Source organism: Leopardus geoffroyi, chromosome C2 (genome assembly GCF_018350155.1).
Source record: "Leopardus geoffroyi isolate Oge1 chromosome C2, O.geoffroyi_Oge1_pat1.0, whole genome shotgun sequence".
NCBI classification, from domain to species: Eukaryota; Metazoa; Chordata; class Mammalia; order Carnivora; family Felidae; genus Leopardus; species Leopardus geoffroyi.
In genome coordinates, this window is record NC_059333.1 from 25,695,898 (window position 1) to 25,723,116 (window position 27,219).

The 27,219-nt window shown below is 38.1% G+C and overlaps 1 protein-coding gene across 3 annotated transcripts in view; it reads right to left on the reverse strand.

The window, feature by feature from the left end:
* CHODL (chondrolectin) overlaps positions 1 to 16,633 on the reverse strand; it is a 32,455-nt gene extending 15,822 nt beyond the window's left edge. Inside the window, exon 1 of one of the 3 annotated variants that reach the window (XM_045501596.1) lies at positions 16,531 to 16,633. Coding sequence is in view for 2 of the 3 variants with exons in the window: in XM_045501595.1 (XP_045357551.1) it covers positions 8,516 to 8,594 (79 nt within the window). In the remaining variant the exon portion in view is untranslated. Of the gene's footprint in view, positions 1 to 8,515; positions 9,145 to 16,530 lie in introns of those variants that run through there. The other 2 variants (XM_045501595.1, XM_045501594.1) reach the window with 2 other exon arrangements.
* Between the last annotated feature and the right edge of the window lie 10,586 nt (positions 16,634 to 27,219).

A 27,219-nucleotide genomic window follows, 5' to 3' on the forward strand; every position in this document is an offset into this window, starting at 1 on the left:
GGACAAATCAGTCTCAGATAAATAATCCTTGAGAGATGATCATGGAAGTCCCAGTGGCTGATTCTAATACAATTATTTATTTTAATTTCTCCTAATTTATTATTAGATTTTGTGATGACTTCATTGTTTAAAATGGTTGTTCCTGATGATATTCTAAAAATGTCATTAAGCCCAGTGAGTGTTGTGCCTGCATTTTTAACGCAAGCTATTTCCATTTTCATCTCCTACATCCTTTACATATTTCTAAGTCTCAAAATATATCGTAACTGCATTCCCTTGAGTTTTCAACTTGCTCAATTTTTCACTCCATTAACTCTCAGACTTGGATTTGACTCCAGCATTTCTGAAATATTAAGCTTGTCCAACAAGATTGTTTTGCAAGATGTCAAAAAGAAGCTGACTTAAAAAAAAAAAATCACCAGGGGCGCCTGGGTGGCGCAGTCGGTTAAGCGTCCGACTTCAGCCAGGTCACGATCTCCCGGTCTGTGAGTTCGAGCCCCGCGTCGGGCTCTGGGCTGATGGCTCAGAGCCTGGAGCCTGTTTCCGATTCTGTGTCTCCCTCTCTCTCTGCCCCTTCCCCGTTCATGCTCTGTCTCTCTCTGTCCCAAAAATAAATAAACGTTGAAAAAAAAATTAAAAAAAAAATCACCAGAAATTTGAAAGAGTAAACATTATTTATGTAACAAGGTTAGCACAAATTCAGAGAGTGCCTACGTGGGATTGATATGCTAAAAGTCTCTGTTCATGATCTTTAATGTATTAAAATATAAGTGCAACACAGATTTATTTATGGTGAGGGGACAGAAATGATGATAAGAATCAACTCATTTATAAAATATGATAGCACTTTGAGGGGCATGTGGGTGCCTCACTCAGTTAAGCAGCCAACTCTTGATTTCAGCTCCAGGTAGTGATCTCATGGTTCGTGGGGTCAAGCCCCACATCGGGTTCTATGCTGTCAGCATGGAGCCTGCTTGGGATTCTCTCTCTCCCTCTCTCTTTCTGCCCCTTCTCTGCTCATGTGCACACACTCTCTCTCTAAAAATTAATTAATTAATTTAAAAAGATAGTAATTTGAATAAAATGCTTAAGAGAACTTTAGTGCAATGTGGAAATTTCTAACACCACTACATGAGTCCACAGAGAAATAATGCTGATATAAGAAAAACCTAAGGTAGGGATTATATTTAAAGTAATTACTAGTACTGCACAGGCCCTAGGTGGTAGCTGGCATGGCATTGTTTATGACAGGTATTCTCTCTTTAGTTGTGGAGGATGGAGTGGTCCAGGGTCGTAGGTGAGGGGGTAGAGACTGTGGTGGCTGCACAACAGAGGGACCCTCAGGGGATCAGAACAGGGGCCAGGTACTGGAACAGGCAGATATTCATGCCAAAGTATCCACCAAATATCAGCTGTGTCCTCAGACATTGAACGGAAAAGTCACTAGCAGTTCAGATCTACCAAGTCTGTTTTCACAAAAGGATACACATACATTGTCCACTTTTACTACCGTTTACATATCATCAGTAAAGCTGACAGTGTGAATTTCTTTACATCCAATTCTATTTCACTACGGACTACGGCTTCTGTGTGCACATTTGGTCCAAGCTGTAGCAAAACCAGCGAAAGCAGCTATTGAATGCTCACCACCATTTCAGATGGTCACATTTGGCTGTCATGGCAGTGGAACTCCAACAGCTGGGAAACAAATGTTGCCCTAATTCCCAGAAAAGTTCCATTAATACAAATCTTCTGGAAGCAACTTTTCCCACTTCTGTAAAGGCTCATCTTCGTAGAGAACCATCGAGATGACCTCTCTTCTCATTCTGTGAGATCACGTGGAGAATCCTTTTCTCTGATCTTTAAATGTTACATTCAAATAAAATCTGTCATTGACTGTTTTGAACAATAAGAATTCTACAAGCTTCCACCCACAACATTGACTTCCATCTACTTTTCTACTACCCATAAAATATTTAGATGAATATTCAAATAACCATATCACAGTGTTATTACACAAGGCAACACTGATACTAACAATAATTTATTAAATGTCACCTAGCATCTCCAAGGACAAACATCCTTTGATTGTTGTTTTATATACAAGCATGACAAAAGACTTTCCACCTAGGATTCTGCACCTGTTAATTTTATACATACATGCATACAGAACTACATGTATCCACATGCACTTTTGTTTAGAGATAATTCTCAGGACTGCCTACTAGAGTAAACATTCCTATCACGGTCACAGCTAAGATTCTGCTATTCTATTATTCCCATGAATAGATAGTTTTGTCTTCTGTTATAGTCATGAAATTCCTTTAGAGCTAAATATTGGCAGTGAATGCTTTTGACCTTGATGTAAAAGTGGAGCCAAACTCATAAAGTTATGGCAGTTTACTTTTTTCTTTCTGAATAGAAAGGATCTATGATTTAGTTTTATTTTTCTTATGTTTATTAACTTTCTGACAGTTGAGTCCTCTGTTAGTAAAGTAATAACATTTTTCTTATACCTCACACTAGCATCATATATTATCAATATTGAGTATTGAGTTTATATCATAATTTTTAATAAAAATATAGAAGATATTGTATGAATTCCTATGGCTCAATCATGATCTACTTTTTGTTACAAAAAGAAAAAAAAATTGTACAAAAGAGGATCTACATGATAAATCTTTCCCAAAGCAGACTGACTGAACTTTGGACATGTTACCAGATCCCACAAAATAATTTGTTTTTCCTAATTCTTTCTTACCCCTCCTCAAAATCAAACTGGTAAATGGGTAGATCCCACATTATACAGAGCGACATGACCTCTGATAACAATACCAACATTTCTGAACTAAAAAGAAATTCTTTGAAGCATTCCGTGTTCAATATTACACCTACTTCTTAAGAGCTATTCTTTATTTTAAAAAAAAGTTTTGTTATAATAAACGCTCATTTTTGTAACAGATTTTATAGTGCAATTAAATACATAATGTGCTATTATGAGTGTGCTGGAATCTATTTTCTTACATTAATAAACAAACTCAAAACTGGAACCCTGGGTCATTTCGTGAATGGTAGTGCCAGCTTTGCAAGGTCCTACCTCTCCCACTGGGAAATACCACAAGCTTTGAGAAGGTAACGGGACTCCTTGCTCAAACTCACACTTATCCAACTGGGCCACCCAGGCATCCCTACTATGCATATTTAAAATTGAGGTCTAAATAGCAAATGGTAAACCAAGTAACTTTGTGACTTAAAAGTTCAAGCATTCAATCAGAAAGAACTGGTTTTGAATCCCAGAGCTATACTTGAATTGTAGGTACACTGGGAACATTACTTAAATGTTCCTGGCCTCAGTTTTCTTACCTAAAGGGAGCGTGGTTAGGAGTTCTAAATAATAAATAATAATAGCCAGACATTTATCAGTAGTTTAGCATGGATGTTCTCACTGCTAGCGCAATCCACACCTTTGGGTAAATTAGGAAAAGATGTTCTTTCCTGGTGATACAGGCTGTTGAGCTAGAAAAAGTAGTGTTTTCCTCTAGGTGGCCTCAGCTCCAGGAGCAGAACTTGCATACTGAGCTCCCTCTCAGCTTCTTGGGACACACCTCTGTGCATGACACAATCTGCACAAATCTTTTCAAACCCCTTGACCCTCCAACAATCCTGTGCTGTTGGTCTCATCACGTAGATCTCATCCTATTTTAAAAATGAGGCAAGGGGGCATAGAAAAGTTAGATAATTTGACGGATTCACACAGCTCATAAATCGGGGTTGTGAATCAGGCAGTCTAGCCCCGCAGTCCATGCCTTCACCCAGATGTCTATGCTGCCTCCATATATGTCTCAAGTGTAGTATTTTTTCTAAAGTGAAATATTTAATGAATAAATAAAGGGACTGATGAATATACACATTATTCGGGTTTTCCTTGTTATAATTATTAGCGTTGATCTGTTATTGATTAGCACTGCTACTATATGCAAGGGTTTGTGCCTTGAGAGTTTGCTTTTCTGAGCAGCTTGTGAGTTTTCTATTACTCTACAATTAGACATGGGATTAATATTGGGACATCTATCTCATATTTTCAAACCACATGCAGCCTTAATTATTTTATCTAGTTCTTTCATTTTTCCAAATAAAGCAAAGCCCAAATGAATTTTTCCCAATTACAAAAAGTGTAACTTCAGTCAAGTTGTCAGGCATGTTTTATTACCAGTAATATGTTACCACAGTGAAAGAAACAATTCCGCCTGAAAGTTGTGTGCAGCCATCCACCTGTATGTCAAATGCCTAGCACAGAAAGTTGTTATAAAATCTAGTGAGAACATCAGCTGGGTTTCCACCCTGGACCCCTTTATATGATACTACCTCTTTTTTAACATTAATGTAATAGATATTACCTTCCTCAGGAAGAAGAGTTATAAAAACAAAACTATAAAATAATGAAAAATAGCAGTTAAGGAGTAATGGCTACGATAGATGTGTAATTTATTAGATGACTAGTAATTGACTAGTAATAAGATTAATGTGTTCCTTTCTTGCCCAAGAGATACTTAAAGTAATTGCATCTTTGAAAACTGCTCTGTCATCACTTTATGCTTTTGATGATGTCATGCAATAGTACCACAGGCTGAGATATGCTCAGCAGATTTTTTTTGTATCTCCTTTGCTATCATAATAATCTACGGACTACTGGTCACCACCCACGCACTTGCATAATTCTGTGGCATCTGCACAATAAAAGAAATATGTCTAAATCACCCAGTCTCCAATGTAAAATGCATGCCAATTTTAATGAGTTCAAATTAATACATATTACATTTTTCTGCAGAAATTTTGAGGTACCATGAAATACACTTAGTGCCATTTTGCTGCATCAACAAATTGGGGATCACCGCTATGTGTACTAAAAAGAAAAAGCAAGAATTAAAAAAAATTCATTACTTTAAAACACTTAAAATGTTTAAAAGTATCCACATGCTCTTCAGACATATCTTCCCATCTTAGAAACCTGAGTTTTGAACACTTCTTTTTCATATGTATCCATGTCACCATAAGTAAAATCCTCCTATCTTTGCCCTAAAGAAGATGTCATTATCTACCAGTAAAGTCACAGAATTAAATGATTGTACTTCCTACAAATATTCTCTACACATCTGTGTTCAGCAACAAATCAGTACAAATCTAAAATCCTAAAAGTAGTTCACAACTTTGACTCATAAATTCATTAAGTCTTGCATTAAATACTTTTTAATTCATGAAATTACTCTCGTGGTTATCTATTTTTATTACATATTTGTGCATCAGAATAAGCATGACCACTAACGTATAAAAACACTTAACTATTACTGCTTGATGCTATTAACCCTTATGGGACAGATTATGATGATGAAGTTTGAAATGTAATTTCTTATTAAAATATCTTAACTTCATTTATAAATAATGCTTTCTATTTTTAAAACAGTGATGTATTTAAAAGTATTGGAGAGTATCTTATTGAATATTTTAAAGTGCTAAAACAAAGAAAATTTTTATAGAGGATTATTTTGCAAGTTCCTGTCTTTTTTCTGGTGTTTAATTAGTAGTATTTAATTACTAATAGCTGTACTGATATTTAGCAAATAGAATATAAGTATTTTCCTAATAATGGCCCTGAAAGCTTCTTGCATTGGGCAGACACTCAATTAGAATTTTGGTAAATAGCCCCCAGTGGCAGGAAAAAGTTGATGCATACCTCAAAACTTAACACTGATCAGGCAGACAGTAGACCTACAACTTTCAACATGTCATGTTTTAGACTGTCTGCACTCATGCTATTATGGCGAAAATATATTTTTAAAAATTTGTCTTCAAAGGATAAAGTCACAAGTTTATAATGATCGAATTTTAATGTGATTTTTAGGGCCAAAGGCAATTAAAATAGTCATAAGAAAAACATAACTAAATAATTGTTTTGATATCAAGTAAACATCATCATTTATGTTAAATCAAATAAATCATGTTCAGTTAATTAGAAATTTTCCAGATGTCACCTACAATATGCTTATAAATATTTAATAGGAAAACACAGCAAAAGGTTTGCAACAATTTATGCAATAATACAACACAAAATAAACTTCTCATCAATAATCTTTTAAGTTCTGTTTTTACTTTATATATTTCTTTCCACAAAGTTTATGGCATGTAAACAAGAATATGCCAAATGGATACTATTTAAGTCAATGGAGTGTTTCTATGTGTTTAAAAAACACCATATGCTAAAAGCCTGGTCTGTGCTGTTCATTTATTTGTAAGAGTAATTCTAATGAACACAAAGTCAGCCAAATATGTAATTGACACACTCAGGTCTATATAATACACTTTTTCTTCAAAGCCAAATTAAGGGGGAAAGGATCTAATATTATGGCTCCTGTGACATCCTTACCTGATACTGTAAAGTTTTCATTTTATAAATATAAAGACTCTGATTTTCTCCTCCCCCACGCCCCATATAAGCAGCATGTATGTCCAAATGATAGTTCACAGTGTATTTAATTCCAGTGTCTCCAGAGGGCCAAAAGTTAGTGGAGAATGATTGATAACTAGACATTTAAGAATTATATTCTTAAGATGCAGAACATCACATATTGCTGAGGGGAAGATCAGCAACAATTAAGCTTAATATGTCAGTTTCTAAAGGTCTGGCTTCACTACTGATTAAGTACATGTCATTTGTCATCTATCTCTACCTCTAGTGACACCTGTTATACAGATGCACAGAATGTGAAAGGGAATTTGTGCTTTTTACATTAAAAAAAAAAAAAAAAAAACTTCCACACTTAAAACACATGCTCACCTACATTCAACAAATATTTACAGAAACACTTTTTTTTTTCTGGTTTCTCTTTCTCTTTTTTTTTTTCAATATATGAAATTTATTGTCAAATTGGTTTCCATACAACACCCAGTGCTCATCCCAAAAGGTGCCCTCTTCAATGCCCATCACCCACTTTCCCCTTCCCCCACCCCCATCAGCCCTCAGTTTGTTCTCTTAAGTCTCTTATGCTTTGGCTCTCTCCCACTCTAACCTTTTTTTTTTTTCCCTTCCCCTCTCCCATGGGTTTCTGTTAAGTTTCTCTGGATCCACATAAGAGTGAAAACATATGGTATCTGTCTTTCTCTGTATGGCTTATTTCACTTAGCATCACACTCTCCAGTTCCATCCACGTTGCTACAAAGGGCCATATTTCATTCTTTCTCGTTGCCACGTAGTACTCCATTGTGTATATAAACCTCAATTTCTTTATCCATTCATCAGTTAATGGACATTTAGGCTCTTTCCATAATTTGGCTATTGTTGAGAGTGCTGCTATAAACATTGGGGTACAAGTGCCCCTATGCATCAGTACTCCTGTGTCCCTTGGGTAAATTCCTAGCAGTGTTATTGCTGGGTCATAGAGTAGATCTATTTTTAATTTTTTGAGGAACCTCGACACTGTTTTCCAGAGTGGCTGCACCAATTTGCATTCCCACCAACAGTGCAAGAGGGTTCCCGTTTTTACAGAAACACTTTAATCAGCATCTCAAGAAATTTCAATAAGGATGGTTATGCTCAAGTTTCCTGTAAGGCCCGACTCATTCATCCTAAGCTTTTGAGACTCTTCGTGTTTTCTTTAAGAGTCTTTGCCCAAAAGTAAGGAAGGGTGAATACGATATAAATTACTCAACAACAGAACAGAAGTCGAAGAAAAATTAAAATCAGAGCGAATGCTGGGAAGCTTGCCAATTCTGACCCATTTCCCTGACACTGACTCAATCCACCTAAATGGGCACCTACTGTGTGCATGGACCTGCGGTCATTACCATGTACACCTCTGCCCAACTGGAGCTGACTTCATTTTCTGAGAAGTCCCTAAGTTGGAATAAGGCGTGCAAAGGAAAGGAGTCTACAAGGATCGGTCAGTCCCCCGTTCTTCGTCAGCTCTCCCTGAGAACAAAGGCTGTGCGCCCGGGAGTCTGTGAGCGCCCCACAGCTAGCAGGTCTGGGCTGGGAAATCATCCGAGTGAACACCGTGCAGGGACTGAAGTCGAGCCAGACCAACAGGGGGTGACATTTCTGCAGTGGTTCTTACGGCTTTGGGTTTCCTCTGCCTGCTCCATGGTACCCCACCCCTTTTTGCAGGTGCCAAGCCCTGCCCGGTGGCCAACTCCCTTACAAAGAAGGTGGAAATTACTCCTGGAAAACGCTGTAGTGCTCATGATGAAGCAGAGCTCGCTTCGCAGCTACGGAACCAGGCACTTCCAAAAAAATTGAAACTTTTCTCTGTGCGTGTTTTGTGGGGGAGGGGAAGAAAGCGGAATACGATCTTTCCCCCCCACCCCCACGCCCCCTGCTCATCTCGGCCCCGTACCCTGCACAGGTTTCCAACCTCCAGGAGAGCCTTCACCCCAGGACGGGAGGTCCCGCACCACCCTCGTCCGCGCGCCCCGCGGTCCCCTCTCCCGGCTCATCCGCCCGACGGGCGGCCCCCTGACTCACCGCTGACCACCCGGCGGCAGAAAACTCCGTGGCCGCAGAGCAGCGCGGCGCCCAGCAGCAGCGAGACCACGCGGCTCATCGCGGCGCGGCGACAGCAGCAGGTGTTGCGCGGAGCGAAGACGGCCTCTGCCCGCCGCGCAGCGGTAGCTCTAACCTCTGAGCCTCCCTGCCTCCCCTCCGGGCCCTACTCCCACCGCCGGAGCCCAGCTGGCCGGCCGCCTGCACTCATTGCCTTTGGCGGGGCCTGCAGCCGGGCGCGCTCGTGCCGCGCGCGGGTGTGATGGACTAGAGCGCACCACACGGCGGGTGCGCGTTGAAGGAGAGGAAGTACAAGTTAGAGGGTCCCGCGTCTGCCCCAGAGGTGAAGCGGAAGCCCCGGGCTGGACCCCCGGGCTGGACCCCACTCGCGCCCTGTGCTCCTCTCCCCGGCCTCTGGCTAGCGTAGGGATGAGCCCGTGTGCCTAGTCCCGGCTCTCAAGGCGGCAGCGGCAGCAGCAGCAGCAGCAGCGCCGGCGGCGCTGTGCTGGCGGCGCGGTCTTATATACCCACATCCCAGGGTTCCAGCCCCTTTCGCTAGCAAGGATTTTTAACTACTTCGTCTCTCCCGCTATGCGGAGCATCCCAGCCCCTCCCCTAAAAACTAGAGCCACTTTGAAAAAGAGTGCAGTCAGCAGCCCCACCTCCTCCCCTCCGCTTCCCCGGGTGCCCTCTTCCCATTCGCTAACAGACCCGATACTCATTTGTGTGAAATGTGACAGCTTTGCTATTAAACTCTGGCAAAAGTTGGATCCATTTGGTTTTCTCAAAGATTAATGTCCACGGGGATGCCAAGTTGTGGGGCCTTTCTCTTTTTGTGCTAAATTGCTTGATCATATGTATTGCTAGATTCAGGGCACTAGCCACTATTCAAGATGGATTGGCGAAGCGGGAGCCAAAACCTGCTCGGTGAATTATATAACGTGGCAGGTTTTTCCCCACCTAGGTTCTGCAAATAGATTACTTCCAAGCAGGTTGTTTCACTAAATTGCCACAGGAGCAAATTGAAGAGAAGAATATTTAAAGCACGGTTTTCCCAACTGATTTCCATCTCAGTATTTGCAGCTCCAGAGAAAACCATTAACGCAAATATTCTGAATACTTGGGAATTTCTTGGATGTAAATGTATGTATTTCTTTGCACTCATCTCTCCCTGACCTGTGGTTTCTATTAAAAGTAAAGCATTCTAAAACCCGCAAAGACATTTTTTTCCCTTACCTGACTTGGTCTTCATTGTTTCAGTCCCGCCAAGGATGCTAGATTTTAACCTGCAGTATTGGAAAGAAGTTCCCAAGAGTTTCATCTATATCGAGGGGCACCTGGGTGACTCAGTTGGTTAAGCACTGGACTCTTGATTTCCGCTCGGGTCATGATCTGGGCAGTTTGTGAGTTCATGCCCACCATTGGGGCTCGGCGCTGACAGTGTGGAGCTTGCTTGGGATTCTGTCTCCCTCTCTCTCTGCCCCTACCCCACTTGCAGTCTCTCTCTGTCTCTCTCTCTCTTTCTCAATAATAACAAACTTTTTTAAAAAAAGGTGTTTCATCTATATCTAGTCCCTGATAGGAACCCTGAGGATACTCTTATAATGAGCTTCGGTAGAATTGGTATTTTCTCATTAGGATGCCTTAAATGCACCAAGATTTGGGGCGCCTGGGTGGCTTGATCGGTTAAGCGTCCGATTCGGCTCAGGTCATGATCTCACGGTCGGTGGGTTCGAGCCCCGCGTCGGGCTCTGTGCTGACAGCTCAGAGCCTGGAGCCTGTTTCAGATTCTGTGTCTCCCTCTCTCTCTGCCCCTCCCCTGTTCATGCTCTGTCTCTCTCTGTCTCAAAAATAAATAAACGTTAAAAAAAAATAAAAAAAATTAATGCACCAAGATTTGTGAAATAAAATCCTTTGGTTTTAATGGGTGGTGCATTTTCCGATAACACCTCCCTGTCTTTGATTTTCATAAGCCACAAGTACACTCTGAACATTTATTGAGCGGCTTTCTTGGGAAAAAGAAGGTAAATCTTGCTACAGTAAGAATAAGTCTTGCAGAATAAAAATTTCAGCACTTATAAAGACCTTAAGGATTATTAAATCCACCCTACTCAAGAAAGTGTAATTTCACAATAATCATAATAATGTCTATCACTTTATTTTTCCTTGTATTACCATTAAATTACTAATTTGTCGCAGGGCCATGGGCAATTAATAAATCTTACAGAGAGTATGGATCTTGTTTCACTACTAGCTGGATGTCCAAAAGAAGCAGGAACTGCTGGGATTTTGAATGGAAATGGAAAATATAAATCCTCAAAGGCATGGAGATGTATATAGCTCAGCCCTGTAAATCCTGTCATAGTGTCACTGGGTGTGGCTGTGGTCAGAAAGCTGCTCCAGGGACTCAGAGTCCAGTGTGGAGAAAGAAATGTAATAATGACTGGAGTGGAAGTCTGAATGCAGTGTCATCGTTAGCATAGAGGAATGAGGAATTAGGTATTTTCGTAGGCGTTCTCTAGCATTTGTCCAGGTTGAGCATGATAACCCTCAATGGCTGATTGATTACCTGAGTGCCCCACATGCCTACGGAATTAGGATTCTTAACAGGGGCTTGTTTCTCCTTCTGTGCCATCCTATTCCCAGATATTCACGTCTCCCAGGGCTGTCATGGAAAGTTCTCTGTTTGGGAAGGAATACCAGTGGATTTCCTACATATCCATACACCCCAATGTCCTAAATGGCTCAGATGCCTAAAAAGTCAGCCAGTCCATGAAGCTACTATTGGCAAGAGGGAGCTCTGTTGTTTTAGTACTCCAGAAAATCCAAATTACAGTAAAAACTGTATCCTCAATATGGTTGCACAGACTTCTAAAATATAGTTTGTTATCTTTAGGCTACGATTATATCGGTTCAGAGTGGCTGCACCCATTAACTAAGGCTGCTCAGAAGTTATCCTAGGAGCTGTCTGACTTATCAAGACAACAAATCATTAAAAGGTCTTTTTAGATGTAATGTTTTTAAAAGGGATTGGCTAATAATACCAGTTTTTTTCTTTGTTTCTCCATCACCAGAAAACATCTGGATGAATCATCATTAAAATAAATTCAGAGAGCACATTTTGGATAGTCATAAATATGGAATTTTAGTGGCACCTGATATTCTCTTCAGACAGTATGGGAGGGGGGAATCTCTCTGAAATAATTTTTTTTATATAGCAAAGTGGGAGATATAAATTTAAAATTTTCAACAAAATTCCATTTTAAAAAACCTGGGGTTTAGGGGACAGCAACAAATATTAATTTTTAAAGAAATGGCTGTTTTTCCCTGTGAGTATGCATAAGTTATCATAAAAGACAAAGGACTTTCTTATAGCAAACACATTTCAGTTCCAGAAATTTAAGAACTGCTTTCCGATCAATCAGGAGATAAGAGTTCCCTTAAGGGCAACCAAGAGAAGCTAGGGTTATGTGAGGAATTTTTGCACATGTGTAGAGTTCAGCCTCCAGATTTCCTGAACCAAGGTGTGATAACACCACATCAGTGACAATCCTGAGAGGTTGCAAGTTAAGATTCTCTGCCCACTTAAAAAAAAAAAAATCAAACAAGAACTTCAAACCGTTTAAGCTAAAAAGTTCAACGTTGACTCAACAACTTAAAATGTGTCTTTTCAAGTCCCAAAATAGACAGGTAATCTCAATAAGAATGGTCCCAAAGAAATCTCAGGCATTATTCAACCACTGAGTCTCCAGAGGCTCTAAAACATCAAGTAAGCAACATCCAAAGTTTTGAAAAGTGACATCAGGCCTCTTAATAGTGTGCTGTGGAATCTGTCTGTCCCAAATATACAACTTACTCCTTCACTGTCCCTATTTCCTTTCAGATGTTTGCAACTCCCGGTGAGCATCTGTTTCTTATGTCCATTAATAAGCCTCAAGGACAGACAGTCTGAATTCCAGGCACCAATTTGCATTCAGTGGCTTCTCACTTGAGCAGCTCTGTACAGTGGTTTTAGCCACAGCCACAGCAGGGTTCATTCATAGGTGTTCTACAGCAAAAAGTGACAAATATGGTTGTCTTAGTTCAGACTCCTATAATAAAGTATTATAGACGGAGTGACTTACAAACAACAGCACTTTATTTCTTACGGTCATTGAGGCTGGAAATCAGAGATCAGGGTACCAGCATGGTAGGGTTCCATTGAGGACCCTCTTCTGGGTTACAAACTGCCAACTTGCGGTTAGATATTTATATGATGAAAAGGGAACTAAAGAGTTTTCTGTGGGCACAGTCCCACGCAAGAGGTCTCCACTCTCATGATCTAATTGCCTCCCAAAGCCCCCACCTCCTAATATCATCACACTGGGGGGTTAGATTTCAACATATGAATTTGGGGGGAGCATATAAACATTCAGTCCAGAGCACTGGCCTACAAAAGAGATTTATTAGAATGCTTAAACTTATTATAACTAATATATCTGAAATGGTATTGAAATCCAAAATTAACTAATTTATTCATTCTATTACACTTTATTTAATGATGGTTAATAACTCTCTTGACAACTATCAAAATATTGCCATGAGATAATAAAACAAATGTTTGAAAGTCAAAAAATAAAACGACTACAATATAACCATTTTTGCAGTAGGCAAAAACAGTTTATTATTTTCTAAATAATAGTTGTCATTTCCAGGAAGACAGCATTGAATCCAAGGTTTATCCTCCCTATTCTTCAGAAATGACACCTTGACATCTGTGCAGGCATGTAATTGGCTCATTGCAAGAATGAACAGTTGGACCAATTCCCCTATGATTTACTCGTTCTTTTCAAAACACGTCTGTGCGATAGGATACATGACCTACCTCATTCAGGAGCCAGTCCGACTCTTCTTTATAATTCCAGTAGAAGTTTTAGCCTTGACAGCGCTTTTTAAGACAGCGTTAATGTTCATAAGGTTGTTAGAGATTTAATGAAGAATTATATACACTTCAAAAACATGCTTTCCTATCCTTTGAAGTTTAAATTTAGGAACTACTGAGTCTGTTACGTGCTCTGACCATTCAGGTGAGCAGTTAAAAATATTTGTAAAGTTCAATTATATCTTACCAGAATTTATGTGAATGTCTAACTAAATATCAACTCAGTAAATTAAATTTTCCTTTTAACACTTCTTTATTAATTTAAAGCAATGCAATTGGGTACCATTGCTATCAATCTAGCATGAACCAATACTTCTCAATTACTGAATCTGGTGTTAATATACATGTATACAAGTGAACAAAAGTGAGATAATTAAACTGAAAAAAAAAAAAAGAAAGGATAAACCGTGGTCATCCTTACTTCAAGAGTCTGGCCTGAATTATCTAGGTATGTAGTTGACAAAATCTTCATTGAGTATTGTGCTATGGAAGAATTACTTAGCTGGCAGAATCATAATCTAAATTTTCAGTTAATATGATTTTGGGCACATTTCTTCACTTTTTTAGTTTTTACTTTTAAAATATAAAAAGAATGCAGGGGTGCTTGGATGGCTCAGTTGGTTTAGCGTCCAACTGTTGATTTTGGCTCAAGTCATGATCCCAGGGTAGTGGGATTGAGCCCCATTTCAAGCTCTGTGCCAAGCACGGAGCCTGCTTGAGATTCTCTGTCTGTCTATCTCTCTCTCTCTCTTTCTGTCTCTTTCTGCCCCTTTCCTCTGCTCATGCTCTCTCTCTCTAAAATAAAAAAAAAATTAAAAGTTAAAATAAATAAAATATAAAAAGAATGAGTTGGAGAAGTGCTGTGCTTCCTGACTGGATGGCATTCTGCCCCAGAAATATTGTTATTTCACAAATTTTTCAAATCTTAATCTTTACATGCACTAAATCATCCCCAGCCATAATAAGTCTTATCTGCATATATTCACTAATTTTTCAAATACATACAGATGAAAATTAAATCTTTAAATGTCACTAAATTCATAAAACTTTTTTCCACATTTTTTATTAAAACTTGCTGAAAAACAATAGTTATTATGTAGGTATCGTGGAAAAATATGCATGTTAAAATGCTCAAAGAAGTTGGGAAGCACTAAGCTAGGTTATTTCTAAAGCCTTTTCATCTTTGCATAAAGTTCTATTTCTTTAACATTAAGAAAGACTAACAATTTTCTTCCTTTTTTTCATCCCCCTCTTCCTTCTTTCCCTCCTTTTCTACCTTCCTCCCTCCCTCCCTCTCTTTCTCTGTTTCTATAAAAAAGACTATGCCAATTTATAATGAATGGGTACACTCTCTTATTTGATTTCCAAATACATCAGAAAAAAGCAGTCCTGGAAAATCTGCTATGGTCCTTTGAGTAACAGATCAACATATCCACAAATGCCATATAAATGGAAAATTCAAACAAAGCAAACTGAAACTGAGTGTCAGGTTGAGTGAAAGAAAATCCAGCTAAGAGACCATAAAACTATGAATGAATATTTGATAAGCCAAGATTTTTTTCCATAAAAGTGCTCTACTTTATTGAAAAGGAAAGTGCGTCAGGAAGAGAAATAGCTAAAGACCTAGAAAACATAAAATATGCCTTTATGATATTCACAAATATTCAGCATTTCTCCAAAAATACCAAGTAACTAAAAAACACTGGTGTCAAAGCAACCATAATAGCAATAATCTGGGGAATGTAGAATTACATATCAAGTTAGAGGGAATTTGGGAAAGAAAACAAAGGTATTAGGACAAAAAATCAATTTAAATATCCTTCTGGAGGTACATCTGTCACTTCACTATTTATTCATATACTGTTTCTAAGGGTAAATGGCTTACATGCCAAATGTGTGCATATACTGTAGCACAGCAAAATGGAAATTTGGGGAACAGCAAGGAACATGGTGTCAGATAACTCATAGATATCAGCACCCATAAAAGTCTCTTTATCTTCTAGACTACACTTTTTTATATGTAAAAGTTATCATCTACCTGTAAGATAGTCTATATATTCTGTATTCCAAAGAAACCCCTTTGAAAGAAACCTGAAGAAAGGGAAAAAAAATAAAAGTAAGTACATTTCTATTGTGAAATTCTTTATACCCCCCAAAAATTAATTAATTAATTATCATATTACATTTAAAAAAAATGATGCTATAAGATTGCTGTCTAGAAATGAACACAAAGATTCATAAGGCAGCTTTAACTTTCAAGAGCTTTCAAGATCAGACAGACAAGAAATCATCATGAATGTAGGTAGATAAGTACCTCCTATTGTCCCTAACGGGTTGGAGTCATTTAATCTGAAACTAAAAGGATGAAGAATGGATTATATTTTTAAATATTTATGAAGTCAAGTAATACAACAGTTACAAAAAGATATAAAGTTCTCTAAACAAGACTGGGGTAATCATTGTGAATTCAAGTTCATCTCCACTAGAGCTCATTACCACGTAATTCTAATGACTTTTGAAAAAACACTTAATGGCAATAAAATGAAAGCCTCAATATCTTAATCCCTTAATCAATCCTCCCACCTGTACTCTTCAACGTCTCCCTAAACATGTTACTCCGCATGGCTTATTCTAACCTGTTGAGGGCCACCGGAACCCTGGAATCTTCTCCCACACTCTGTATTGTTTTCCTTAACTCAAGTTAAAAGTTCAGGGCACTAAGAATTCTTCTCTTTATGATGATCATGATAGAAAAGATGACACTGTCCTTCTACCTCTGCGTACATCTACAGAATGACCTTCTCTGACCACATAATCCAAATCCTCCCCTGCTTATCCGTCTCTCAGTCTATATTTATGACTGCAGCTGTTATTCATTCAACATACATTTAGTGAGCACATATCGCACTTATTGTTACAACTGGGGGTATACTTGTTTACCTGTTTAATGTTTGCCTTTTCCCACTAGATCGTATGAGATTTGAGCTGATTTTATTCCTTACCTGTAGGTGCCTGTTAAATATTTATCAAATAAATAATTGAAAGAATGAATGAATCTCTGAATTAAGTTTTTTACCTTCACCTGAAGTCAGGTTTTGTAACTTCTCCTTTTTCTTTTCCTGCTTACGTGAATGGCGGGTAGGGAGGAAACTTGGATAACTTCATCCAGCACAAGACACCTTCCTCTCTTCCACACTTGCTTACTCCTGTGGCAGAGATGAAAGTCTTCTAAATTTCCAAACTTTCCTTTCCTTTACTAAGAGTAAAGGATGTCAGACTTGCAAGGGGGGGAAGTTTTCAAGTGTAATCCATGTCACTTGGATTCAAGAATCTTAGTTTAAATATATCTTCCTATTCCGCAGAAATGTGGAATCAATGTGACTTCAGCTGTAAGTATTCTTAATGAGACGGTGTGTACATGAGTCCAAAATTCAGACATCTGAATTTAGTGTCAGACACTCTAAATTTTGTTTTTTACTATCACACAGCTATATGCTCCTGTCAGTAACATCTTCCACGAATACAGTGACCACATGTCCCAATTTTCCTGGTAAACTTTTAATTTGCCCCAAACAGTGCCCACCTACACCTTGATATGTTGCATGTGACTATCACCTCATATCTATATGAAACTTATTTGTATATTTTTTAAGTTTGTTTTTTTGAGAGGGTGGCAAGAGGCAGAAAGAAATGGAGAGAGAGAGAACCCCAAGCAGGATCCACAGTCAGCATGGAGCCCAATGCAGGGCTTGAACTCAGGACCACAAGACCACAATCTGAGCCCATACCAAGAGTCAGACACTTAACATATGGAGCCAGCCAGGCACCCTGAAATTTATTTTTTAATAGCCAGAAAAGAATATTTTCTTGCTCTGGTTTTTAAAAATATCACATTATACTTCTCCTCCAGTAGTCAGGCAAGTACATTATGTCCCTTTATGTGCCCACATCAGTCTCCTTTAGGGCAGATACCACGTTAGCACACATCAATTCACTTTAGGGCAGATACCACATTATAAAAGATACTGTATCCCAGTACCCAGTATTAGGAATTCAATACATGTTGACATCAATTAAGATTTTTCAAAAGCCTACAGATGGTAATTGTAGAATAAAATTTTACCTGAATGTTTTCTTATATAATGTTCACTATCTGACTGTCAGATATTGAAGATATAAATAGAAATAGGAACATGCATTTATTGTTCAAATGTTATCTGAAATTCATGTCAAAATTATTAGGATTTAAAATATTTTATAATTTTTCATCAAGTGGCCACAACCTTTCTGAATTATGAAGCTACTTGCTCATTTGCTGAACTCCACAATTGCCATTTTTAGTGTGGTATTCCTCCCCCGTTCATGCTCTGTCTCTCTCTGTCCCAAAAATAAATAAACGTTGAAAAAAAAAATTTAGTGTGGTATTGAGGTGAGGCCTAAAAGAAATAAAAACATCCAAATAAAGTGGCCATTATGACCATATTTCTTTCCAAAGAAACCTCAGAGATATTTTGTTGAGCCCGTGGGATTCACAAAGCACACTTTGAAAATCAGAATTTCAATCAATAAATAGCTATAAAGCCCTAGATAAGGGTCAAAATGTTCAGAATCTACCAAAGGCAATCATAGCTCAAATATGGAGAAGGCTTTTGAGATTCTGAAAAAATGAAGGAGATTTGACTCATCTTATTTAATAACCAACATATGATGCAAATATAAGTGGACATTCTAAATCTATATTATTTTAAGGGGAAAAACTATTCATTTTTGAACCCCTGATAATTTCAAGTTCCTCCCTGGATTTATAAAAACTCAAAAGGAATACCATCTAGCTAAATATGAACTATTTGTCTGTCTTTTCTGTCTCACCTTTAACATTCTAGTTTCCAATTGCTGTTCTCAGTTGTCATAGCAACAAAGTTATTTTCAATAAGTTTTGGTAGAAAACCTGTTTAGAACACCTAATTTGTTATAAGTGGAATATGGTAAGTCGGCTATATGTATGACAGATTTTTCTATTTTTACAAAAATTATGGGATCATATTATTCCTGATGACTACTACTTCTTAACCCTTTTATGACTTAAAACAACTCTTAAGGTTCATAGGCAATAAAAGGAATAACTTCAACTCAGACATGCCTGTAATTAATCCAAAGGGTTGACTGGGATTTAGGTTTTAGGCTCCCCAGCCTCAGTTCATCCAATTATCCCACCCATGATTGCCACACTCTTTCGCCTAAAATATAGAGTTCTTATATATTTATTACTATATGAATATATCTTGTATATTTATTACTTTATGAGATGTTTCATGCTATCAATTGTCACAAATCACTCAGCTGTTTACATGTATCTATTTTGCCTCCACAGTTGGAAGCTAAGTTCATTGATAAACAGAACTATGTCTGGTACATCTTTTTTAACCCAACACCAACTTAAATTAAATGGACTTCATTTAATTTAAAAAAAGACCTTCAGGTGGAGGAGTTAAGATGGCAGAGCGGCATGGAGACTCTGAGCTTCTCTCATCCCTGAAACACAGCTAGATCAGTGCCAAACCATTTTGAACACCTAGGAAATTGATCTGATGATTAACACAACAATCTGCATAACTTGAGCCACAGAACTTGGCAGGTACATGGCACAGAGAGGTGAACAGCGGAGAGAAAAGCCTCCATCCACTACCCACCTCTACCCTTTCTGTGTCCAAGTTGTCCACCTGCCAGGTGGCACCTCCCTCCAGAGTTTTATCTCATATGGAATTATGTTTCAAAACCCCACACTTCAGAGACCCCTGTGGCTTGAACCCATACTGATAGAGAAAAAAAGCCACAGAGGGTAGGGAGCCATTTTTGCAAAGAAAGGGCAGAGAAAGAGAAAGGGGGAGAGTGTGGTGCATCAGGATCATTCAAGAAAAACACTCCTCCAAAAGTAGCTGGAGAGAAAGGAAGAGAAAGAGACAGAAAGGGTGAAAACACTCACAGGGGACTCAACAAGAAATTTGTTCCCCACAACCATTGACAGGAAGAAAGGAGAGAGTTTTGATACCATGAGGACTCTATAAAGAGTGGAGTGCAGAGCCTAAAGTTTCAGAGCTCAGTGCTTGCTGGTGCTCTGGTGAAGAAGTAGGGCGAATCCCCAAAGGCAGGCAGCAGGGTGAGAGGGTCCATGTGCCACATGGAGAGAAGCAGTTCCCCTGCTGAGAGAGCATTTGGTAGAGGCCATACAATCTCCCCTCAGGCAAAGGTCCCAGGAACCCCAGAGAGCAGCCATGTTTGCTAGTATTGGGACAAAGATGCCAGAGTATGGTGAAACCTGGCTCCAGCTGTGTTTTATGATTTTCTATAATCTCTGAACTTCTGCCACTGCGCAATCACATGAATGTTTTCTGGGGCAAGCTGGCCCCTGACAATTGCTCAGTGACACCCTCCCCCAGAGAGTTGGCATGGGTCCAAGCCGCAGAGGTTTCTGAAGTGTGGGGTTTTGAAACACAACTCTATCTGAGATAAAACTCTGGGGCTGGGAGAGGTGCCACCTGGCAGGTGGACAGCTTGGACACGGACAGGGTAGAAGCAGAAAGTGGACAGATGCCTGAGACAAAGGAGGGGCTTGATTGTGGGACAGTGAGAGAGCGAAGTTCCTGTACCAGGGACTCAGGAGCTGGGTGAAGCCATTTCCACCTCTCTTGTGCACCCCAGGAAGCTAAGCAGCACCTGCTTAGTGGGGAGTGGAGCTGTTACACCAAGCCCCAACCAACTGCACCCTCAAAGCACATCCCCTAGAAGACCAGAACAATACACTCCACCTATTTAGTGTACAGACTATAGAGGGCTTCATAGTTTCAGTTCTAGGGGAAACTGGATGTAACTTCATTTGGGTTTCATTCTGTTTGCTGGTTCATTTATTTGTTAATTTTCTTTGCTTCTGTTTTTGCTTAAATTGTTTCCTTCTTTCTTCCTTTTCTCCCTCTTTCTTGGCCACAGAAAGAGAAAAAAACATTACTCTTTTTTTTACTTTATTTTTAAATTTTTAAAATTCTATTTCACTTTATTTTTTTTAATATATATAATTTTTAAAGTTTTTCTGTTTTTTTTTTCTTTCCTTTCCCCTTTTTCTCTATTCTATTAAGCTTCTTTCAACAAGCAGACCAAAACACACCTAGGATCTAGCTTCCTTTATTTGATTTTTTGTTTCATTTTAATTTTTTTATTTTAATTTTTTAATTTTATTAATTTTTTCTTCCTCCAAAATTACAAAACAAAGGAATTCACCCCAAAAGAAAAAACAGGAGGTAATGACAGCCAGGGACTCAGTTAACAAAGATATACACAAGATGACTGAACTAGAATTTAGAACCACGATAATAAGAATATTAGCTGGGGTTGGAAACAGCATAGAATCCTTTATGCAGAGATAAAAGAAATAAAATCTAGTCAGGACAAAATTTAACATGCTATAACGGAGATGCATTCTTGAATGGATGCCATGGCGGCAAGTATGGACAAAGAGCAGGAAATCAGTAATATAGAAGATAAAATTATGGAGAATAATGAAGCAGAAAAAAGGAGGGAAACAAAGGCAAAAGATTGAAATATAAGACTTAGAGAACTCAGTGACTTATTAAAAAGGATTAACATCTAAATCATAGGAGTCCCAGAAGTTAAAGAGAGAGAAAAAGAGGAAGGTTTATGTGAGCAAATTATAGCAGAAAACTTTCCAAATCTGGGGAAGGACAGGACATCAAAATCCAAGAAGCACATAGAACGCCCATTAGATTCAACAAAAACCGACCATAACAAGGCATCTCATAGTCAAATTCACAAAATACAGAGACAAGGAAAGAATTATGAAAGCAGCAAGGGAAAAAGTCCCTAACTTATAGGGGAAGACAGATCAGGTCTGCAGCAGACCTACCCACAGAAACTTGGCAAGCCAGAAAGGAGTGGCAGGATATATTCAATGTGCTAAATCGGAAAAATATGCAGCCAAAGAATTCTTTATCCAACAAGGCTCTCATTCAAAATAGAAGGAGAGATAAAGGGTGTCCCAGACAAACAAAAACTAAAGGAGTGCATGAACACTAAACCAACCCTGTGAGAAATTTTATGGGGGATTCTTTGAGTAGAGAAAAGACAAAACAAAACAAAAAAGACCAAAAACAACAAAGACTAGAAAGGATCGGAGAACACCACTAGAAACACCAACTCTACAGTCAACACAGTGGCACTACATTCATATCTTTCAGTACTCACTCTAAATGTCAATGGACTAAATGCTTCAATAAAAAGACATAGGGTATCAGAATGGATAAGAAATTATAAGACTCATCTGTATTATGCTTACAAGAGGCTCCTTTTAGACCTAAAGACAACTGCTGATTGAAAGTAAGGGGATGGAGAAACATCTATCATGCTAATGATCATCAAAAGAAAGCTGGAGTAGCCATACTTATATCAGACAAACTAGATTTTAAAATAAAGACTGTAACAAGAGATGAAGAAGAGCATTATATCATAATGAAAGGGTCTATCCACCAAGAAGATCTAACAATTGTAAATATTTATGCCCCCAACATGAGAGAACCCAAATATATAAATCAGTTAATCACAAACATAAAGGAGCTCATTGACAATAATACCGTAATAGTAGGGGACTTCAACACTCCACTTACAGCAAGGGACAGACAGATCATATAAGCAGAAAATCAACAAGGAAACAATGGCTTTGAATGACACACTGAACCAGATGGACTTAACAGATATATTAAGAATATTTCATCCTAAAGCAGCAGAATACACTTTCTTCTCAAGTGCACATAGGACATTCTCCAGAATTGATCACATAGTAGGTCACAACCAGCCCTCAATACGTCAAAAAGATTGAGATCATACTTTGCATATTTTTGGACCACAATGCTATGAAACTTAAAATCAACCACAAGAAAAAAAAATTGGAAAGACCATGAATATATCGAAATTAAAGAGCATCCTACTAAAGAATGATGGGTTAACCAAGAAATTAAAGAGGAAATTAAAAAGTACATGAAAGGCAATGAAAATGAAAACACAATAGCTCAAAAACCTCTGGGATGCAGCAAAGGCAGTCATAAGAGGGAAGTTTGTAACAATCCAGGCTTTCCCAAAGAAGGAAGGAAGGTCTCAAATACACAACCTAACTTTGCACCTAAAAGATGTAAAATAACAGCAAATAAATCCCAAAACCAGCAGAAAAAAGGAAATAAAGATTAGAGCAGAAAATCAATGATATGGAAATCAATGACACAGTATAACAGATCAGTGAAACCAGGAGCTGGTTCGTTGAAAGAATTAACAAAATTGATAAATCCCCCAAGAAAAAGGAAAGGACCTAAATAAATAAAATCATGAATGAAAAGAAGAGAGATCAAAACCAACACTGCAAAAATACAAACAATAATAAAAGAATATTATGAAAAATTATATGCCAACAAATTGCAAAATCTGGAAGAAATGGACAAATTCCTAGAAACGTAAACTACCAAACATGAAACAGGAAGAAATAGAAAATTTGAACAGTCCCATAACCAGTAAAGAAATTGAATCAGTAATCAAAAATCTCCTAAGAAACCAGAGTCTAGGGCTGGATGGCTTTCCAGGTGAATTCTACCAACATTTAAAGAAGACTTAACACTTATTCTTTTGAAGCTGTTCCAAAAAATAGAAATGGAAGGAAAACTCCCAAACTCATTCTACGAGGCCAGCATTACCTTAATTCCCAAACCATACAAAGACCCCACTATAAAGAAGAACTACAGGCCAATTTCCCTGATGAACATGGATGCAAAAATCCTCAAAAAGATACTAGCAAACCAAATCCAATAATACATTAAAAGAATTACTCACCACAATCAAGTGGGATTTATTCTTGGGATGCAGGACTAGGTCAATATGTGCAAATCAATCAATACATAGATTATATTAATAAAAGAAAGGATAAGAACCACATGATCCTCTCAATAGATGCAGAGAAAACATTTGGCAAATACACTATCTTTCTTGATAAAAACCCTCAAGAAAGTGGGAATAGAATGATCATACCTCAAGATCATAAAGACCATATATGAAAGTCCCACAGCTAATATAATCTTCAATGGGGAAAAAATTAGAGCTTTCCCCCTAAGGTCAGGAACATGACAGGGCTGTCCACTCTCACCACTGTTATTAAACATAGTATTGGAAGTCCTAGCCTCAGCAATCAGACAACAAAAAGAAATGAAAGGCATCCAATCAGCCAGGAAGAAATAAAACTTTCATCCTTCACAGATGACATGATACTCTATGAAACCCAAAAGACTCCACCAAAAAACTACTAGCTGTAATTACAAAGCTGTAATCATCAAGATAGTATGGTATTGGCACAAAAATAGACACATCATAGATCAATGGAACAGAATAAAAACCCAGAAATGGACCCACAAACATATGGCCAACTAACCTTTGACAAAGAAGGGAAAAATATCCAATGGAATAAAGACAGTCTCTTTAGCAAATTGTGTTGGGAAAATTGGACAGTAACATGCAGAAGAATTAACCTGGACCACTTTCTTATACCATACACAAAAATAAGCTCAAAATAGATGAAAAACCAAAATGTAAGACAGGAAGTCATCAAAATCCTAGAGGAGAAAACAGGCAACAACCTCTTTGACGTCAGCTGCAGCAACTTCTTACCTGACATGTCTCTGGAGACAAGGGAAATAAAAGCAAAAATGAACTATTGGAACCTCATCAAAATAAAAAGCTTCTGCACAGCGAAGTAAACAATCAACAAAACTAAAAGGCAACTGACAGAATGGGAGAAAATATTTGCAAATGACATATCAGATAAAGGGTTAGTAGCCAAGATCTATAAAGAACTTACCAAATTCAACACCCCAAAAAAACAAATAATCCAGTGAAGAAATGGGCAAAAGACATAGACACTTTTCCAAAGAAGACATCCAGATGGCTAACAGACACATTGAAAAAATGCTCAACATCACTCGTCATCAAGAAAATACAAATCAAATCCACATTGAGATACCACCTCACACCTGTCAAAATGGCTAAAATTAACACCTCAGGAAACAGGTGTTGGCAAGGATGCAGAGAAAGGGGAGCCCTTTTGCACTGCTGGTGGGAATGCAAACTGGTGCAGCCACTATGGAAAACAGTATGGAGGTTCCTCAAATAGAATTATCATATGACCCACCAATTGCACTACTAAGTATTTATCCAAAGGATACAGGAGTGCTGATTCAAATGGCACATGCACCCCAGTATTTATAGCAGCACTATCAACAATAGCCAAAGTATGAAAAGAGCCCAAATGTCCATCAACTGATGAATGGATAAAGAAGATGTGGTAGGTATATACAATGCAATATTACTTAGTGATCAAAAATAATGAAATCTTGCCATTTGCAACAACGTGGATGGAACTAGAGGGTATTATGCTAAACGAAATCAGTCAGAGAAAGACAAATATCATATGATTTCACTCATATGTGGAATTTAAGAAACAAAACAGATGAACATAAGGGAAGAGAAGCAAAAATAATATGAAAACAGAGAGGAAGACAAACCATAAGAGGCTCTTAAATATAGAGAACAAACTGAGGGTTGCTGGAGGGATTGTGGGTGGGGGATGGGCTAAATAGGCAAGGAGCATTAAGGAGGACACTTGTTGGGATGAGCACTGGGTGTTATATGTAAGTGATGAATCACTAAATCCAATCCTGATATCATTATTACACTGTATATTAACTGACTTGGATTTAAATTTTAAAAAATAATAACAATAAAAAATAAAGGACAAATAAAAATTTTCAAACAAACAAACAAAAAAAGCCTTCAGAGCAGAACTCACATTCCAGACACTTACTGCCTTCCAGTGAGACACGTTGTTAATTCACTTTATATCCATACAATATGTATGGAAACCCTATGGGGAGTGAAAGATGAAATGTATTGTTCCCTGGCTTTTCTTCTTTTTTAATATATTTTTTAAGTTTATTTATTCATTTTGAGAGAGAGAGAGAGAGAGAGAGAGAACAAGCAGGGGGAGGGGCAGAGAAAGAGGGAGAGAATCTCAAACAGGCTTCATGCTGTCGGTACAGAGCCCAATGTGGGGCTTGAACTCATGAACCATGAGATTATGACCTGAGCCGAAACCAAGAGTAGGGTGCTCTCAACCAACTGAGCCACCAGGTGCCCCTCCCTGACTTTTCTTTTAATTGTATTATCTTCTCTTAACCCAAATATTGCATAAATGTTATAAAAATCCCTTAGTTCATGAGTTGTCCATCAAGAGACTTTAGCATACTCTCAAAATGTGCACATAAAGAAAGCTGTGCAAAGGGGCTAAAAGATCAAGAAACAATTACAAAAACAGGTGTTTCTTCCCTGCTTAACGATCAGCTATGCTGTCTTGAGATTTCATGACCAGGCAAGGAAAAGAAAATATTCTACACTCCCATTTTTCCCCCACGCACCTAAGAAGTCACTTGATATCCTTCTACGAACAGGTTTACCTAAGCAGGTAACCCACTGTGGAGAATAAATATCTACATTTATATGGCAAATGCCCACCCTCACTCACAGGGCAACTCTGACAGCAATCACAAAGTAAAAGTAGAGTGTTTGAATGAGGACACACATCAATTTTCACACAAAGTAGCTTATTTGTTGTCTTTAAAGTTTAAAAAAATAAGGTGTGATTTGCTTTCCTGCCCTTATATTAATGCACACAATTAACCAATAGCTTAGAGCATAGTAAATCTCTTTCTTTATTCCAGCATTTTAAAAAGTTAGAGTCTATTGATTCATTTTATAAATAATATAATTTGGAATATCATCCTTCAATATATCACCAAAGAATTAAAATATAAGGCATTCAGCATAATGTGTTTTTTAAAAGTTGTGGTTGGAATACAGACAGTATTTTATGGACGTGAACTTTTAAACCTTGATAGATTTATTGTTTTAAGTCACAATATGAAGTAATACAGAATGCAATTTTAAATATGAAATCTTTACACTGGCACTTTAGAGGAGCAGAAAAGGGAATGCATAAAGTTTTACCAGAAGCAGCCTAACCATTATGAATTAAGGCCAAATTATCTTAGTAAAAAAAAAAAAGAAAGAAAAGATCCAAAATATTCAGTTTGGTGCTTAGTAAATATTGGCTGGGTTTTTAAAGTTAAACTCAGGTCTTCCCACTGGATGCTATTGGAAATGCTGAGATTTATTTGCTCTTCTCTTTCTTAGGAGAATAATACCACGTTACAGTTACTACGTGCCCCTACCTTCTGAAAGGTTTATATGTATGATTCCGTTTATCCTCACAAAGGTCTTATGACACTCTTGCTATCCCCATTCTTAAAGATAACAAGACTGAGTCACAAGGATGCTAAGTAACTTGCCCATGGTCACACATGGCTAAAAGAGGACAGATGTGATTTGAATGTATGCAGTCAAGCTCTAGAATCTGAACTCTTAAACACAACATCAGGCCACTTCTCAAGAATACACTCTCTTGTGCTACAGAAGTAAAAAGACTACAGCATCCATTTAGTTTCTTAAGACAGTAGATTTTTTTTTCTCCCACTTCATATACCTAGTTCTTCATCCATCACCCACCCATTGGCCAACTCCATGGAAAACTAAACCAATGTTTCCCAAAGGTGATTGAGATGATATTAAGTGAAATATGGATATGTTTACTTGTATGTGTATTAAGAAATTA